Source organism: Sciurus vulgaris, assembly GCF_902686455.1.
Source record: "Sciurus vulgaris genome assembly, chromosome: 7".
NCBI lineage: Eukaryota > Metazoa > Chordata > Mammalia > Rodentia > Sciuridae > Sciurus > Sciurus vulgaris.
The window spans coordinates 105847161-105866212 of NC_136467.1; the positions used below are offsets into that span (position 1 = coordinate 105847161).

The following is a 19052-nucleotide window of genomic DNA, read 5'->3' on the forward strand; positions in this document are numbered from 1 at the left end:
ATGAAGATTAGCCCTATAAGGACCTTTCTCCTGAGTCTTCTGCTTTGTCACTAACCTTCTGGCAAATTCTTTCAATCACTGGTGGACTTTTATTTAACATTCTTGTCTGGGGCACATGCAGTAAGTGTAGAAAAATGTAAAACTCTCCTTCTTTGGTCATTAATAAAAGGACCCAAGGGGAAAAAATAACAACCTTAAGTAACTCGTGTTAATCATTAAACATGCCCTATGGTCAGTTCTGAATTTCCACTCTGGCACACGTTTGGCCAGTACACAAGGGAGTTAGGTGGCTTACAGTCCAACAGGAGTGAGTTACCTGAATGGTAGCTGCAGGCTGGGCTCTCACCGGATCCCGCAGTTTTTGGATTTTGGCAGAAAGAAACAAGATCATTTGGAAAAGAAAGAAAAGTTCTCCCTTGAGTTATGACAGAAACAGAAAAGGTACTGTTTGCTTTAGAAAAGACCCTGTTGTCTGTTTTCTAGGTATTGGGTCTGTTGCTAATGTGGAGAACAAAAGTAAATGAGTGGGACTTGGGGGTCTAAAGTAAGAGCCTGGTGGCTTTGTCTTTCAAGGTCCTAGAGGAAAGGAAACAGAGAGGAGGGAGGAAGAAAGGAGGAGGAGGGGAGAGGCAGAGGAGAAAAGAGAAACAACAAGAGAGGACTTGGCTAAAAGCACACTGCTCTCCTCTGTGGATGAAAACTTTCTAGTTAAAAGATATAAAGGGAGATTAAGTTTATTCTTAGGAAGAATTCGTTACATTTATCATTGATATTATTACTCTATTTTAGAGGAAAATAAATATTTCTGAACATAGAGTTTTAAAAAAATCCAGTGTGTAAAACGTTATCTCCATTGTTCTAAGCCTGGGAGTAGACACTAAAATGAAATATTAAAATAATGCAGCCAGATTGAAAGTAGACTCTTCAGTAGGGAGTTACTGTATTGGGTGTAACAAGCAAGTCAGAGCCTGTGCTTGGGACTAAGCAGAAGATATTTCTGAGTACCACTCTCCTTGCAGTAGATGTATTTCTGCAAATTCAATGTTTGTAAATTGAATTAGAGTCGAAATATATCTGAAAATGTAAGTAAGTTTTTGTCCTAAAGGAACACTTGAAGAATTCACTTGGAAATTTAAGAACTCCTTTCATGAGTGTAGGTAGCCCTATCTATGCCCCAGTCGCGAATGATGAGGGCAGTAACACAGATTTTATGCTTTCTTAGCTCCTAGTAGAGCGCCCACCCTCTAGTGGGCGCACAGTAAACCTTTACAGTATTGAGTTAAATATAAGTGCTTTTATATTTTGGTCAGGCTCTGGGTGTTCCCTAAGGCATGAGGGGGTTCAGCCAGGCTTCTGTGGATTCTTCCCATCCCACATGGATGTGAAAGCCATTTCTCTCAGAGTAGGTAAAACCAGATTTAGGGTATTTGAAAATGCGTTCATCAATTAGAATTTACTTGGCTCTGTGTGGTATCTTACAATAACAGGTTTGTGGAAATGGAAGACTGATCCTGGTCTCTCTGAGGAAGATATCATCACTGTCTAGAAAACAGGGCCTGTGTGGGGCATAACACTGTCGGGTTCAGGCTCATAGGACATGTGCTAGAGGTTTGAGCAGAAGGTCAAGGAAACCTGGAGTGGCTGTGGAAGGGTTCAGTGGATGAGGTGGACCCTAAACTTGGCCAGAAGGAGGGCCAGGATCTTATAAGTTCATGGAGAAGAATTGGGAATCCAGGAAGGGACCAGTAGGAACCAAGGTAGAGACTGATGTATGGAAGTCTCATCTGAGTGGTATGAGATCAGCATAGCCACAGTGCAGGGTTCAAGTTGGAGAGTCATGTAAGACAGAGCAAGGAAGTTTGGACGAGGCAAAACAAAACGAACCCCTCCATAAACTAGTACTGATACTCAGAATTTATTTTTAAAATTTGGCTTTTGATTAATAATGAGTTAATTAAAGATATTATTGTTCACCTAGTTTAAACATACATAAAATAAGCTGGTGATACAAGGGAGGTTGGGTGATGATAATTTTCTGTAAGATTCTTAGATGATCCCTTTCTTCTGAGCTTGGAAAGATGGTGGGTTCCTGTGAAGGCTCTAGGACCATATTTATCTCATCTCTTAAAAAATATCACTTCAATACAGCAAAGTGATAGTATATAAGCAAAAATGATAGTCATTTTTTAAAACTTTTTTATAAAGCTGTGCTGCACCAATCAACACTGAAAATGCTTTTAATGCATGGGCAATCCTACGATGATTGACTTAACTGGACATGATGGCTGGCTGGCTGCTCTCTGTGATGAGTATTGAAGTACTACTTTTGGCAGGTGAGTAGAACATATTTGAATGGATTACAGATTAGAATTCATTAGGTGACCTTGGAAACTATTAATAATTAAAAGATTATTTTGATTGTATGTCATAAATATATATGATTTTTACTTGCCAATGGAAAACAAATTAAAAGTATTATTTTGGAAAGAGGTGTTGAAGGATCTGCTTCTGAGTTTAAATTTTTGTTTAAAGAGGGAAAAGAGGGGTGGGAGGGGTGGGGGGGAAGGGAAAAAATAACAGAATGAATCAAACAACATTGCCCTATGTAAATTTATGATTACACAAATGTTATGCCTTGACTCTATGTACAAATAGAGAAACAACATGTATCCCATTTGTTTACAATAATAAAATAAAAAAATTTGTTTAATAATTTTTTTTCTGATTTATATATGAGGTTATATACTAAATTGTTATGAATAGATACATCAACTTTTAGTGGCCAGAGGAGGTTACTGTCATATTCAATAATAAATTATAACCTTTCTTTTGTAATTCCTTTTAGAGTTACATGATGTGATTCTTTTTAGATTTTACTGCTCTACCTTCCCTAAGGGAGTTAACTTTTCTTATCTTTGTGATTAATGACTGCTTATATTAAAATCTCTTCTAAATCATATCTCCAATTTTCTCTGTGAATTTGGTCATCCCCACTCTGATCTGGTTGGGGCCGCCATGATGGTTGTGCTGACATAATGGCTCCCCACTACTCTCAGGTGTTCAGTGTGTCACTTGCATGACTGAATGTACATGGAAGGCCTGGGATAGTCACAGGTAGCATGACTTGGATTATCCTTTAATATTTCTGACATGGAAATGAAAACTTTCTACAGATAACAGTTTCCTTTCTGATTACCTCACTGAGAAGCTGACTGATTTGTGCTGGTTTCCTTGAAATGAAATGCTTTTACCTGTGGCAAGGCATGTACAGGATCATCATCAAAGATGGAGGGATTTATTAGGATCAGGCTCAGCTGATGGTCTGTATGGGAAAACCAATTTAGCCTAGCATGTGAAGTCCATACTGATTTTTGAAAAGGAAATTCTAGCGATGAGTGATACTTCAGTCCCTTTCTGAACCATCAAAGCAAAAACAAAGATGTAGGGAAATTTGTATCCATTTAGAAGTCATTCTGAACACATATTCAAAAGCAGAAACTAGAGGACAGGGAACTAAGCAGGAAAATTGAAGTTTGAACAGCTTCCAGAAGTTTTTTCCCTCCCTAGGAAGTGGAAATATGAGAAATAAGTGGTGATCTTTACACTGATTAAAGAGTAAGAAAGAGATGGGAGGTAGTATTGGTTCAATTAGGAACTAAATGTTTCCAAAGGAAGTACAAATTTAGGATCATCCTGTTAAGCACTGGGATTTCGAATATCTAAAATGAGTGGGATCAGTTATCCATAAAATGGGTGTCAGAAGGAGTATTCCTCAGGCCTGGTTAGAAATGTAATTCTTATATGAATATGTAACAATGAATCCAATTATTATATATAATTATAATGCATCAATACAAAAAGAAGAAATATGAATTCTGAACCAGAAACTCTGGGATGGGGCCCAATGATCTATGCACTATCAGGCCCTTGTGATGATTCAATGCATCCTAAGTTTTGCTTTAAATTATTGGGGAATCTGACCTTCAACACCAGTTTTTTTCACTTATTTATAGAACCTTGCCTGGATTTATGTATTGAACCTGAAGAAGGTAGCCTTGCGGGGGGAACATGGATCACAGTCAGCTTTGATGGTAGGTTTGGGTTTTCTATTTATTGACTAACAGTCCTAAGAAATCCGAGTTCTTGCTTCCTTGTCTAAAGGCAGGTAAAGGAGAGAGTGAAGGAAATGGACAGGTTGATCCAGTTCTGTCTTCGCAGATGCTCGCTGGCTAATGTCCAGGGGAGCACATATCACTACTTACACATAGAAGGCCAATTTCCTGTCTGTGGAATAGGACTTAGGAACACTTAACCAGACTATATGAAAATGCATAGCATAGGCCTTGGCAGTGTGCCCCTGAGAATCTAGGCTATCTTCCTCACAGGCAATTCTATCATTGAGCACTTCTAAACCATGTACTTAGCATGACTATTTCTAGCAAAGTACAGAGTAACTTTGAAGGTTGAAAATTCTTTTCAGATTTAGGCAGACCTGAAGAGAGAAAGCTTTTTTTTTTTTTTTTTTTTTTTTTTTTTTTTTTTTTTTAAATCAGCTCATAAATAAGAAAATACCTTTTTATAGCAGGTACAAATGCCTTTGGAGATGAGTAGTGATTTGCTCCTTAGGCAAACTGGGTGTCTTAGATTGCCCCCAAGTGGTCACTTTTTTCATTGCCCTATGTGGATTGCCACTGTTCCACCTAAATTTCTCCTTTATCTTGAGTTTAGGTTTGGATTCATCTGTCCTTTACCCCACCAACGGCTCTCAACTGGAGATACACCTGGTGAATGTGGCCATGCCTGCATTGCCCAGCATCCCCTGTGACGTCTCTCCTGTTTTCTTGGATTTGCCTGTGGTGACATGCCAGACCAGGTATATCTATCTGGAATAAGATCAGACAGGATGAACAGCTTTTGAAGACATTTTACAACCATTCTGCTGTGACCACAGTTATCATCTATATCTTTGGGAAAAGTTCTGTGTGAACATGGTTTTTACATGTTCCTGTCAGGGCTCTAGGGCTTAAGGGAAGATGAGAGAATGGGGAAGAATTTAGAGATATTTATAAGAGGGACTGGATCATCCTTTTATTTGTTTTGTTAACAAGGAGTTCTATGGCTAAGATTTCAACAAATAGGGTCACTTTGGAATCTAAAATAGGGCCACTTTGGAATCTAAAGTACTCATGATTAGGAACAGACATAATTGTAATGATTGTGCTTAAAACCAAAACCAGTTAGAAAGGAAATTTTGCTTTGGGTTCAGTTTGTTTGCTTAGTTTGATATTATTTCTATTTAGGAAATATTTGTATAGAATTCCAGGTAATCTATTGTTCTGCTCAATTTTTGTTGGCCTACGAAGTTATAGTTCATTCATTCTTTTGTGTATCTTAGAGGTGCTTCATGAGATGGACCATTGGCTAAAGGAAAGAACATTGTCATTTCTTCTTGTCTTCAGTTCCTTCTTTCAGGAAGACCCCTGCCTTCCATTTTCCCCTGTTGAAATCCACCAACCAGAGTACAAATGCCACCTCTTCCCTGAACATCCAGCTCAGTGTCATCTTTCCCTTCCTTGACAGGGGCAGAAGGATTCCCTTTTAGTAATCCACCCTCAGGATGCATGTGCACACACACACTCTTTTGTGCAACTCAGAATCCTGAGCACAAAGGCACAGCATCTGTAGCCTTGTGACCCCATTTCGTCTGCCCTGTGCTTCTCATGACACTTAAGTCAGTTGCCCACTTGTCAGGTTTATCATCATAGAATTAACGTGGTAATTAATGATTGTGCATAAACCCAAACTTCAAGTCCAAGGGATGTGTTTAATCTCACCATCGTCATCTTTGGGTACCTTGAACAATATTTTACAAATAGAAAATGCTCATTAGATGTTTGTTGAACAAACTTCCTTAGAGCACTATTAATGATTAGCAAATTGAAATATTTTTTCCTTAGATTTTTATGGAGTATTTGGGCATAGCCTTCCTGCAAGTATTTGCCATGAAAAAGCCAAAGGTTTAGATTCACATATCTGATCTCCTCATTCCCCATATACCAATAATTTTAAGATATACCATTGATTTTATGTCACCTTTTCATAGAACAAATATACCCTCTTCCTTCTACTCATTGATTGGAAAATGAATGTGAAATTCAATTAACATTCAAGTGTGAAAAATGTAGTTTGTCATTACTGACATGCTATTTTATTCATTATCATAAAACGATATACCTGCTTTCTCTGAAGAATCATTGCAGCATTGAAATCAGCCCTGGCCAATTAACTATAATGTGAGCACAAATATAATTTAAAAGTTTCTAGTAGCATCATTAATGTTAAAAGAAACAAGCAAAATTAATTTTAATATTTTACTTGTCCCAATATATCCAGAATATTATTTCAATCTGTGATCTACATGTTATTGAGATCCTTTCTATACTTTATGTATCCTAAGTCACCTTTCATGTGTATTTCACACTCATGGTGTATCTTAATTGAGACAAAGCACATTTCAGATGCTCAGTAGGCACCCAAGGCTAGGGATAAACATAAGGAACAATTGGATTTAAACATTTAAGGTCTTGCTAAAAATTTTGGAGGAGGTTTGGTGAGGAGGCATTTCTTGACTGTAACTTCCTTCTTGTTTACCATATTCCCACTCTTTCAAAAATCCACATAGATGACTGCCTGAAAGGAGCAAAGAGGCCTCTGTGGTAATCCTGCAGAAGAGGTCCAGGACTCTCTGTCGGGTTCATGAGATGTAAATGGGCTGCTGCAATGATTATGAAGTCAAGATTTTTTTTTTTTTTTTTTTTTTTTTTTTTGAGTAAAAGTAAGATCAATGCCTTTTACCAGTTTATCTGGAACTCAAGCCCCACTTTGCCTGAACCTTTGATGTTCATACACATGTCTCAATCCATATGGGACTAGGACTGGCAGGTTTGTTTGTTTTTAATGGAAACTGAAAAAAGATTATCGAAATCCCTTCCAACTCTTAAAATCCTATGAACCCATAATTCTAAGAAACAGGACACTTCTGAGTTCACTAACTTTCAATAAGAACAAAAAGTTTTAACTCCTTTTGCTAAAGGATCCAATATTTAAGGTGTGGTGATTCTGAGTGGACTGGTGGTGAAACATGAAATGTAACGTTTGCTTAGCTGTTTCTCAGGTGTGGGGATGGATGAGAACTGCTCATTTTGGAAATTCTTAGTTTCTGATTCATAAGGATTTCCATTTTCTGCCCTCAGATCTCTGCCATCCAAAGTGCATGAGGGTCTATATTCCCTGGAAGTGCGCTCTGGGGAACAGATGGTAGACAGCCCAGGTTTAAGACCACAAGACAGCTGTACTTTCAAGGTAGGTTCTAAGGGTAGAGGATATGTGTCTGCCTAGTCTGAAGGTGTGCATGTGTTATCAACAAGCAAGTTATAGATTAGCCAGAGAGCCTGCTTTGACAGAGTAAGAAGAAGGGCAGATGGTATTTATGGGGTTTCTAATGAAAGGTTAGTATTGAACACCTGTATGTCAGCATCCAGTTATGTGTTTGATGTACACAGTGTAATGCTCATAACAATTTTTCTGAGGTGGCCATTTATTATTCTGTTTTTATAGATGAGCAACCTGAAGCTCAGGGAGATAAAATACTTGTCCTGTGTTATCCAGGTAGTAAGTGGCAGAAGCAGAATTTGAACCTGCATCTGACTAAATCTGCATCTCACTTGAAGTTCATACAAGAGTGGAATACCTTTGTGGGTCAGAGTTTTATTTTATAGAGGAACTTGTGCTGATTGTTAGGATGAAGAGGGGATCAGAAATCCAAGTTCCCTGGTGCAGGGACCTAATTTCTACCTCTCATTCTCTCTGCTTCATGGTACATTTCTGTGACTCTTTCTAACACTAGAAAGGGCATTTACTGGTGGGATTCTCTGTCATGTTCAGATAGATCCAAAAGATCTATGTGGGGCCTTAATTCTTTGTTTGGTTCAGTCTAAGGCTCATTTCTGATGAGTTTTACACTAACATGATCTCTAAGGTGAGGCCCTAGTCTTCTAATAAAAAGCAGAGCTTTGGGAATGCTGCCAATGGCAAAGGGTGCCTCAGTATTCTAAAGAAGACAATTCAGTGGTTCACCTGTGCTCTTTTAGAATTTTACCCTCTGAATTCATCTCTAATATGATCCACATGATATCTAGGCAATTGGATTTGAAATTTGGAACTTGCTGTCCATTCACACTCATCAATTTGTTCCTCAGACCAAGAGAATCTTGTTTTCTGCAATTTGGCTTGTGCATGTGTGTAGCGGACAGAAAAAAATGTTTACACCATTCTTTCTTATTAAGAGCAGCATTACCATCCCTACACTATCTCCGGAAATTCAACAGAAGAGAGATGGCCAAGATGCTGCTTATTCTCCGCGCTGCTCTTCATCCCATATAGTACTTTTCCTACTTATTAAAAGAGCATCAAGGAGAGAGGACAGCGGGGGTGGGGGGAAGGCGGGAAGAAAACACTTCCTAAAATTGCACATTAAAGAAAACAAGTTCGTCAGTGGTTCAACTAGCATGGTGAGCTGATGAAAAATCACCAGGGGATGCAGTTAATGAGAGGCATTCCAAGTTCAGTAAAATTCAGTGTGTCTCTTTGCTTTGGGACTAGGACTAGGGGAACCATGCATATTAAAAATTAATTCCATCTTGCCAGTCCACTCCAAAGAGCCTGCTGCAGGCACTGACAAGTTCGAACAACTCACAAAAGGTTTATTAAGCAGCTGGTGGCTGTGGCTTTATCATTCTAATCTGTGCCACCCTCCCGCCCCCCCAACACACCACTACCCCAGTCTTGCCATTGCTGACCTCACTTGGGCTCAAGAATCAGCATGTGGGAAGCTTGATTTGGAGGCTCATTAATTTTTCACTGTCATGTCTCTAGCCTGGTGGGTGACCAGGGGCCTATTCTCTTAGAAATGTACCATTTTATGTTGTGCCAGTTCAGAGAGAATCAAAAGTGAAGCTTTTTTTCTTTTTTGGTTTAACCCTGAGCACTCTCCATCACTCTCTGAGGAGTTAGGAGGGAACAATAAAGGAGTCACTACATTCCCCACAGACTGTGGTTGAAGGATTACAGATCGAGTGGTGGGTCTTATATTTCCAATTGGAAACCGACAGGCATGCGTCCTTATTTGGTTTGAACTCAGTGGTTCCCCCATCTCCATTTCTAACGTGTGCAAGATGGGACAGTAACCACTGCTGTGCTTCATTCATGAGGCTCCTATGATAAAGTTCCAATTGAAATAACTTTGGTGAAAGGCCATCCTGGCTGCAGATGAAGGCCTGGCTACAGTGCTTGGCTGGGAGCCTGGGATAGGGGTTGAATGTTTGGCAGGTGTGTGAAGAGCTGCATTAATTTTTATCTTTTGGTATAATCAGAGCCAGCTCCTAATCTGTGAAGTCACGGCATTCTTATTTTGACCTCCTGACTATACATATTTTCTGTGAACTCTTTTCTAACCTTTGTCTTTAGAGAATGAGGAAAATAACCTGGATGGAAGATTTTACAGCCATGAAGATCAATACTTCAAAGCCACACTTGACGGGCACCATCAGTTTTGTTGAAATATCTGTTGATTCTCAATGTCTGTTGAGGGCTGTTGATTAACGACTGAGTTATTCTTTGGTGGTATTCTTCCTGGGAAGCAAACTTCTGGGGTGCTGGAAGCAGACCAAACAAAACCATTTGCTGTAGTTTGTTTTGCAAACAGGAAACCTTGTAGATTGAGTGGAAATGGAGGCAGTCTAGGAGGTTAGGGAAGGTGGGGGTGACTAAGTCTCTTCCTGGGTGAGGCATTGGCTTATGGATCAAACCTTGGCCTCGTCAGTCCATCTTTTGTGCGTCTCCATTTTTTCACCCTGGCTCTGGCATGATTTCCTGAAGGAGTAATGCACGTATCTTAGTTGAATCCAGATAATCATAGGTGAGATGAAATTCCGGAAATTCTCCCATCCCCCAGCTTTCTTTTCCAGCAGTATATCAGTCATCCCAGATTTGACTACTTCATTCATTCAAAAAAATTTGAATATCTTCTACATACCAGGCTATGCATGGGGATGTAATAGTAACTGAGTCAGGCGTTGTCCCTTAAATATGGCGCTTGTGATCAACAGATGATGTGCAAGAGGAGGGGGCATTGCAAGTTGGTTTGGAGTGCCATGACCAGGCTTGGGCAGGCTCCCTTCTCTCTCATCAATGCTGATTTCCTCCTTATTGAAAAACGATGCTGCTTTCTCTTCCTTGAGTCTTTGAATCATTTTCCTCCCAACAGACATCTTCCATTTTTCTAATGAACTCCTCACTCATGCTGATCCCTCCCAAGATGCTGACTGATAGTAATTTTTCAGAACACTTACAATTTAACAAACAAATTATTTTATGGAAAAACAAACGTCTTCAAGACCCAAAGACATCAGATTACAATAATGGATTTTAAAGATTGACATTTCTGCATGGTGGCTTGCCTACCTTTCCTCCTGGTGAAACGTGTGCTTCGGTATGGCAGGTGGGCAGGCAGAAACAGGCTTATCAAGATTTGGACAATATGGGGCAGGATAGAGAGCTGAAGGACATGATCAAATTCCTTTTACCTCATCTGTAGAAGGAATGTAACAATATCTGTCATCTCTGCTTTATGGAAATGAGGATAAAAAGAAGTAGGTGTGAAGGTGATTTGAGGAAACATACCTATTTCCTGTGTTAGACTAATGCTTTATGAGAAATGACTTGTGTCTCTGGTGTTCATGGATATTGAACATGGATATTGATATGAAATGCTCACTTGTGATGATATTTTCTAAACAGTTTTCTGAGGCACAGACACCCATTGTTTACCAAGTTAATCCACCAAGTGGAGTTCCAGGTAAGAAATCTTTTATTAATATGGGAATAATTGTGAATCCCTTTACCGAAGCTTGTTGGAAACTTTTCTGCCTATGTGGGTGGTCTCTGCAAGGAAAAAAAATAACTTCTTCTCTGTTATTGTTTTGAAAATAAGCGTCAACCTCGGGTTCATTTTCAACCTGGTTTGGTTTCACCTCTTTGCACTTTTGTTCTATTATTTCACTGATAACAAAGGAAAGTCAAAGGGGATAAGAAAAAGAGGCCAGCAAAATCATACCAGTTGATGCTGGAGAATGGAGGAAAAAGAAATAACCATTGCTCATAACTTTATCCTCCAAGTAAGAACAAACTCTAACTGAACCTCTACTGTGCTCTAAATTCTGTTGTAATCTCTTCATATCCTCTATTATCTTACTAGACTTTCACCAAAACCTGATGAGATAGGAGCTATTATTACTTTCATTTTGGATGAGGAAATGAGGTAACAGGAGATTAAGTAAATTGACCAAAGTCATATAGATAATAAATGACGCAGCTGAGATTTGAACCTGGAGAGGCCCATGGATCTACCATTTTGCCTTATGTTTCTTTGTGCTAGATACCACTTGGAAGGCCCTGAATCCTGGTCTTTCTCTAGGTATTCGTTTATAAGTTTTAAGTTAGAGAATACATAAAGGAGACACATAAAGATTAAGAGGATAGAAGAGAAGAAGATTGGGTAAAGCTGTGGGATTTACATAAAAGGAGATGGTATTACAACTGAGAAATGGATTCGGGAATTGCTAAGTCTGCCTTAAAACTAAGTAGTAAACATGGATAGGTTATATATAGTTTGCTGTCATATTCTTGACAAATTTCCACCCATATTCCAGGATTTCCATTTTTCAGTGTTTCCAGAATGATATAAGTGTGAGAATATAAGTGGCTTTATTTTTATATATGGTTGTGTCTAAATGCAAAAACAGATCTAATTGTTTTGATTGGCTTGACTGGCCAAGAATGTCAGAATGAATATTTAAGTTATGGAAAAGTATTTGTACATTTTGTGTGTTTGTGTATGTGTGTGTGTGTATGCATGTGTGTATAGACACAGATTATGTATATGTGTATTTAAATTCTATTCAAAGAACGTGAATTCAGCATTATCTTACTCCTGGGTTTTTCACAGATCTGTTCCCTTCCATTAGTCTGAGCAACCAAGATGTAATGTTTTATTAAAAAGAGATGAGATCTGTGAAAATCACATGCAGACTTTTGGGTCCCTGTTGCTCCAGTGTTAGAAAGGCCCTGTTTAGATGGCAGAAGTCTTGTTAAGGTGAAGGATGAGGAAGGAGTCAGCCCTTAGAGGTGTGAAATGGGATGTCAGTTGGCACCCAGATCTGTCAAGCCCGTTTCTCCCACAGAGGTGGAGTTCTGCACACTGTGCCCTCCACCTTCTAGGGAAACAATTGGTGGCTGGCCCGCTGGAGTGGTCCCTCCAGGCAGCATGCACATGGCTGCAGCTTTGCAATCACTTTCCAGACGATTAGTCTCATTTCATTTGGGAAACCTGCCCAGAGTAGCAGTTAGGGAAATGGGAGGGAGGTAGGGACAGGAGAGACGATGCTTTATGAGCAGTTGGATTTTGATATGTGGTGGTTAACAGTCCTTCACTGTGACGGAATCTCCTGGCATCATGTTCTGGTTTAGCCATTCATCAACTTCAGTTTGGCTTCTTTGTTTAAAAACAAAACAAAAGCTCACAGGATTTCCTAATTTCTACAACCTGTTATTTCTTTTTTTAAAATTGTGCCTATCAAAGCTAGAAGTCACGCTCATTAAAGCTAGGAAATCACTAGTTCAGCTATATTAAAGTTGAAGAGAATTATTCTGCCAGTTTTTAGCAGTGTAAGAGACTTGAGACTCGAGATTACACACCCCTGGGAACTGAGTGATCTTTGTCTAAATCTGTGTTCCTGCTCTTTTTACCCATCCATCTGTGGGATGGCTTTAGGACCACCATAAATGTTCCCATCATTTTAGTGCAAGTCATCCAATGATTGCAAACAAGAGTCACTTCTTATATAACACACAAGGTCAGAATCTAGGGAGAATGTTGGTGATGTTCTTGTTGGTTTTAAGTGTCCATGAAGACACTCAGAGTCCTCTGGATTCGGGGACCTGATGAACCTTGTAGGCACCCTTTTCCTTTCTACTTTATAAAGTTTCACCTCACCAATCAACACCTCTCTCATCTCTAAACATTTTCTGTGATGCTAGAAGTTCACAGAATAGATGATTAAGATTCTCTAATTATTTGGAAGGCACATGCATCCAAATAATTGTGAAAATGTGTGGTAAATTTTAACTATATCACCTTGCTAGGGTGTATTTACATTAAACTTTATCTTGAGCAGTTCCAAAGGTCCAAGTTTAGTTTTTCTTCCTTAATAGGAAATAAATCAGATCATGCAGTATCTGGCAGGGACTCCCAAACTCTGAAAAGGGCCTGCATTAGATTTCTTTCCCAAGTCCTATGAGACTCCTGGTGCAGGAGTGGCACTGAGTGCTCCTTGCTGAGAAGGATTGCTGATGCGGCACCTGCATTTCTACAAATTCAAAAAGGAGCAGAGTAAGCAGAAACCTGCTACCCAGTGGAAATCCTTGCAAAGGGCAAAGAGGAGTCCCAAGGATAGAAGTCATCATTCATAGATTGGTGTTAGGCAGATACAAACTGTTTGCATAGCTCCAATTTGCCTTATCTGTTTTTTTGAGATAGGGTCTCACTATGTGTCCCAGACTGATCTTGGGCCCAAATGATCCTCCTACTTCAGTCTCCCAAGTAGCTGGATATACTACTGTGTGATATAAAGTCCTTCATATTGCATGTTTATTTTATTATTTTAATTGACATAAAACTCGTACATGTTTATGGAGTATACATACACATTGTTATGTTCAAATTGGGGTACGCATATTTAGCTCCTCAAACTTTATCATTTATTTGTGGTGAAGACATTTAAATCCTTTCTTTTAGCTTAAAAAATGCAGTACATTATCATTACATGTAGTCACATGCAGTAGTGTAACTGCAATAAAACAACAGAACTTATTTTTCCTTTCTAACTATAACTGGTCTCCAGCTGACCAACCTTTCCTCTACCCTCCCTTCCTGACTCTTCCCAGCCTCTGATAACTACTATTCTACTCTCAACTTTTATGAAATCAACTTTTTTAAGATTTTACATATGAATGAGATCATGTGGTATCACATGTTTATTTTAGCAAGTGTCCCAGGGAAAGTCTTATGAAGATGGGGCACCCCATTGCACATTGTTCTTAGATCCCACTTTGGGAAATGGTCTACACGAAGTCAAGAAAAATGGATCAGGGAAGTGTGCAAAAACTGGCTTCTCCTGAAAACTTCCCACTTCATGAGACCATGGAGAAGAATCATTATCCCTTCTATACTCCATGCATAGATAACTAAGTCTGTTTTTGAAATAATTGGTTATTTTAGCCTTTCTAGTGTATAAAATTGATCTCTGGATCATACAATTGACTTTACTATTTTATAGTTTACTTTAAAAGTGTTAAATTGAATGCATTATGATCAGTTTGCCATATTTGGTATATGTATTCTATATAGGCTGTATGTTATGCATTAATAGTTTGAGCTAACTACCTTAAATCTTTAAAATTCCTCTTAAAACAGGAAAACTAATACAGGTATATGGTTGGATTATCACTGGAAAGTTGGAGACCTTTGATTTTGATGCCGAGTACATTGATAGGTATGCATGTTTTTGTTTCTGTGTTCAACCAGTTACATAAATGCTGAATGACTTCCTGGGGCTGGATTTCCCAATAGCAATAAATTTCAAGCAATTGGCACAGAATTGCTATTTTTCTCTTTGCAGTTTATGGTCCCTGGTGATCTGGGCTTTGGCTTTGACTTTGTTAATGTAATTGTGACTGGTCGATTAAGTTGGTCCATTTATTTACTGACAACTATCACTTTAGGCTCAGTGTGGGTTACACCGTAGTTACATCCATGGATTTTTTTTCTTTCTTTTTTTACTCTTTCCTTATCTCCCCTTATCTCTCAGGATAAAGTAAATTCTTTACAAAACAATACATACCCATTAAATGGACCCAAAAGTCCATTAAAATTTTATGGTTTAGTTTTTCCATTTGTGCATTTAGAAATGCTGTTAGTAGAATCAGAAGAAAACATGGACGCAGGTTTTAAAAGTCATGGAGCTTGTAATGTTCTCTGGAAGTGATTAGGTTGTCCATACCACTTTTTCACTGAAGAAACATTAAGTGGAAACATTACTATTAAGTCATTCAGGCTAGGGAAAGATCCAAACAAGACAGAAAGTGTTGAAACTGGGGAGCTTGTGGGAAGCGCTAAGCAACTGTCGTCATTCAGCAAATGAAGCAATCCTGGCGAGGATTTACAAGGAAGACAAACCATATACTCCCACTGCTTTCCCACCTGCACACAGCCTGGGTCTAATTATTCCTTTGTCCTGGATGTATTGGAGGCATTCTCCTCTGTTCTCCATCTCTTCGATTCTGTCCGGCATTCATGGCGTTGAATAATGGTCAGCTTGTCTTATAAGGGTATTACTCTTCCTGTAAAGGATAGAAATTCCAAGGACATCCTTGTTAGTATGCCATGTTTGCTACTTGGGTCCATCTCAGTCTTGGTTCTAGGATCCAGTCTTTAAGGTCTGGAAAGCTCTGTAGACCTAGTATGGCCAGTGTGGAGATAATGAAGGTATGTTTTTGGGGAAAGGGCAAATGCTCCCTCTGCAGTGCGAAGCCTTGGGCCATGAGGACAGCACTAGTTTCTGGCCAAAAATTTGACTCAACATCCCTTAAGGACACAGCCCTCATGCCCCAGCAATTGTGCTACACATCCAAAGGAAAATGTCCATACCCACGTGTCCTCTGAGTTTTGGCAGTTATGCTTGTTGGGGACATTGCCCTACTGTCTCTTGACTCTTGTTTCCTTTTCTTATCCAGCCCATTGATCTTGGAAGCTCAAGGAGACAGATGGGTCACTCCTTGCTCTCTTATTAACAGACAGACTGGAAGCCAGTGAGTGTCTTTCTTTTTGTGCCAATGTGTATTTAGGTTCTTCCTCATGAATATAGCACACATACACCTTTTAAAAATAGAAATCACTCATAACTGTTAACTTTTTATTTAGATTTATTTGAAAGGAACTGGTTCAAAATGTAAATTGAAATGGATTCTAAAACTTTGTAAAACTTTTCTTGAAAACAAAAAACTAATATTTATTAAGGACTTACTCTAGGTCCAGGCTTGCTCTCCTGCTTTTATGTCTAAATCACTTGATGATCTTGTAAATATGAATGCTATTGGTCCGTCTTTAAGGATGAGAATGTTGAGGTACAGAGAGGTTGCTCAGAGTCTTTCAGAGTCAGTGGCAGAGCTATGACCAGAGAGACCTGTCTGACTAACCAACCTCCAGGATTCATGTTCTTAGCCTCTGTATTATCATGACTAACCCAAAGATGAAAACAACTTTTTGTGTGTGTTTGTTTTAATGAGTGTCTACATGCTTTAGTTCATATAACCATCTTGCTGGATTTTTACTTCAACCTGAACTGGTTGGGTTAACTTCCTTTGAGGCGCTGTCAAGAATTACATTCCATGGCTTAGCTTTTTGGGACTAGTGTTTAGTGGATCAAATTTTATAATGTTTTATAGTGTAGTTTCTTCCTAGAGTCTTTAATTCACTTGCCCAGGATTGTCCTTTTTGGAGTTCATACTTTTTTTTTTAAATAATGGTTTTGCTATAGATTTTATAAAGGAACAAATGGAAGGTAGGAGTAAGTTAAATTTTGTCTTTCATGCCATGTTTGATAGCATTTTTACTGATAACTAGTTTGTAAGAATTTGCTCAATGAGCTTGTGATAACTTCAGTATCCATCAATTTTCTCTGGCTAATTCACCTTTTTTTAATTTATTACTTGGCTGGTTGAAGAGTCAGAAATTCTGAGCTGGCTTGTCTGGAATTCTCACCTGTTTGTCTTTTTTTTAGCTATCCTTCTCAGGAAGACCATGGTCTTGGGACTCTGCAGTGCCGTGTGGAAGGCAATTACATTGGTCTGTTAGAGAAGTGGCATAATTTCAAAGTATTACCCATTTCATTCCCTGTGTTTAGAAAAGACATTTCAACAAGTGGTTCTCATGAAAATAATAACTACCATTTATTGAGGACCCCCTAAAAAACACCACGCAAAGCAGCTTATGTATAAACTAACTTAATCCTCACAATGAGCCTGTGAAGTTGGTGGAATTATTTCCACTTTATAGGTGAGAAAATTAAAGCTGGTAACCAGAGGATCAGGACTGAAGTCACACTCAGTCTAAATCCAAGCCTAGGCTCTTAGCTGCTATGCCATACTCTATTTGTCCTTTTGTTGTTGGAAATTCACATTGTTGATGGAGCTACGCCTGAGGTATTTATTTTGTGCACCATCAAATAAATTACAGGGTTGGGTGGTAATTTGATGACTTTGGAAGCTTTGGGTTTATGGTAGCAACAACCCAGCCCAGGAGATTCATGCAGATCCTCGTATTAATGTCTGTTCCTTTGTGTTTTAGGCTCCCAGAATGTCAGTTTCTCAGTATTTAACAAAGGAAAGTAAGTAACCTGGGGTGGACAAGTTCATCGTCATTTTACATCACCTGTTTCTCTCATCTTCCTTACTTTCTTTCTTAAAACCTTTTATAATGGAAAGTTTCAACCATATACTAAATAGTATAATGAAATAGCATAATGATTTCTTCTACTTTGATGAACATAATTGCATCCTATGCCTGATCTAGAGGCATTGTACCTGTTTTAATGGGATGGTGCTATAGAGTTTTGGAAATTACCTCTTAGGTAATCTCAAAGTTTTGTAAATCTAACACTTCCCCACATACCTTATGTGGATACAGTTTCACGAAATGCACTGTGCCATTCTAGGAATGACTTCTTCATGACAGAAAGAGTTCAAGTATCATCCAGCTTTGGAGAGATAAATTATGATTCCAGATTTTTGTTGGTCTTTACTTCATGTTCTGATCTGATGCCTTATGATTATGCCTTATGATATCCTTAAAAGGATATTACCTAGCTGATATTAAGTTCATTGTGGTGATAGTGAAATGTTACCTATAGTTACATAGCTCAAAATACAAAATTTTCTTCTTCTTTCTTTCTCACTTTGTCCCAAGAACACAACTTGTGTCTCTCTGATATCTACTGTAGGCCAGCACAGCACTGGGCCCCTTCACCTTCATCATTCCATTTAATGCTTGTGCCATTTTGTGAAGTAGGCCTTATTCTCATCCACTAATTTTATAGATTAGAGGGAAAAAATTTTTTTGACCCATTGGTATGGTTCTCTGGTGTTTGAAGGGAGTTGATATCCAAATTGTTCTTCAGGTCACTGGAGTTTGTCCATCTTCCTTTTAGGTAGCCAGTTGAAATAATGCAATCTCAGATGATGTTTTATTATAAAACAGAATTTCGTTTGTTTGCAGGTCAATGGTGCACAAAAGTGCCTGGCTGATCAGTGCTAAACAGGACCTCTTCCTGTACCAGACGCATTCAGGTACCATGGCCCTGCATCCTGTACACCTCTTCCCTTCCATCATGCCTCTTTTATCTGGCAATCTCTCTGTGACCTTTAATACCTGTAGTTGTCTCTGTCATCATGGATGGTGTTTTGGTTTTGGTTGAGATGTGTTTCTATCAGTATCAGCTTTAGTTCCTACAGTCATGCATTGCTATAGAAGTACCTCAAATAGGCAATTCATCATTGTATAAATATCACAGAATGCACCACAGTGAAAGATCAATCCCTCAGAGTGGCTTCTTGATATAATCAAGAGAAGAGTTGAATGTGAGTTGTAGGAGGTTGCTGCCAGTGTATCCAAGCATACTGTTTCACATAAACTTTTTGTTTTGTAAGTAGAAGTATATTCTAAAATAACAATGAAAAGTATGACATAGTAAACACACCAACTAGTAAAATCATCTTTGATTATTATTATCATAAATTATTTATTATTATCATTTATGATTATTATTGTCAAGTATGGCACATAATTGTATGTGCCATACTTTTATACGTCTGGCAGTACA

The 19052-nt window shown here is 38.6% G+C and overlaps 1 protein-coding gene across 10 annotated transcripts in view; it reads left to right on the forward strand.

Moving 5' to 3' along the window:
• Positions 1 to 261: 261 nt before the first annotated feature.
• Positions 262 to 19052, forward strand: part of PKHD1 (PKHD1 ciliary IPT domain containing fibrocystin/polyductin) — a 448592-nt gene continuing 429801 nt past the window's right edge. For 9 of the 10 annotated variants that reach the window (XM_079147500.1, XM_079147498.1, XM_079147502.1 and 6 more), the window contains exons 1-11: positions 262 to 441; positions 2206 to 2333; positions 4014 to 4091; positions 4729 to 4873; positions 7254 to 7362; positions 10858 to 10915; positions 14591 to 14669; positions 15910 to 15984; positions 16956 to 17020; positions 17522 to 17561; positions 18449 to 18519. In XM_079147500.1, the coding sequence (XP_079003626.1) occupies positions 2279 to 2333; positions 4014 to 4091; positions 4729 to 4873; positions 7254 to 7362; positions 10858 to 10915; positions 14591 to 14669; positions 15910 to 15984; positions 16956 to 17020; positions 17522 to 17561; positions 18449 to 18519 (775 nt within the window). In that variant the 5' untranslated portion in view covers positions 262 to 441; positions 2206 to 2278. Of the gene's footprint in view, positions 442 to 2205; positions 2334 to 4013; positions 4092 to 4728; positions 4874 to 7253; positions 7363 to 10857; positions 10916 to 14590; positions 14670 to 15909; positions 15985 to 16955; positions 17021 to 17521; positions 17562 to 18448; positions 18520 to 19052 lie in introns of those variants that run through there. The other variant, XM_079147501.1, reaches the window with a different exon arrangement.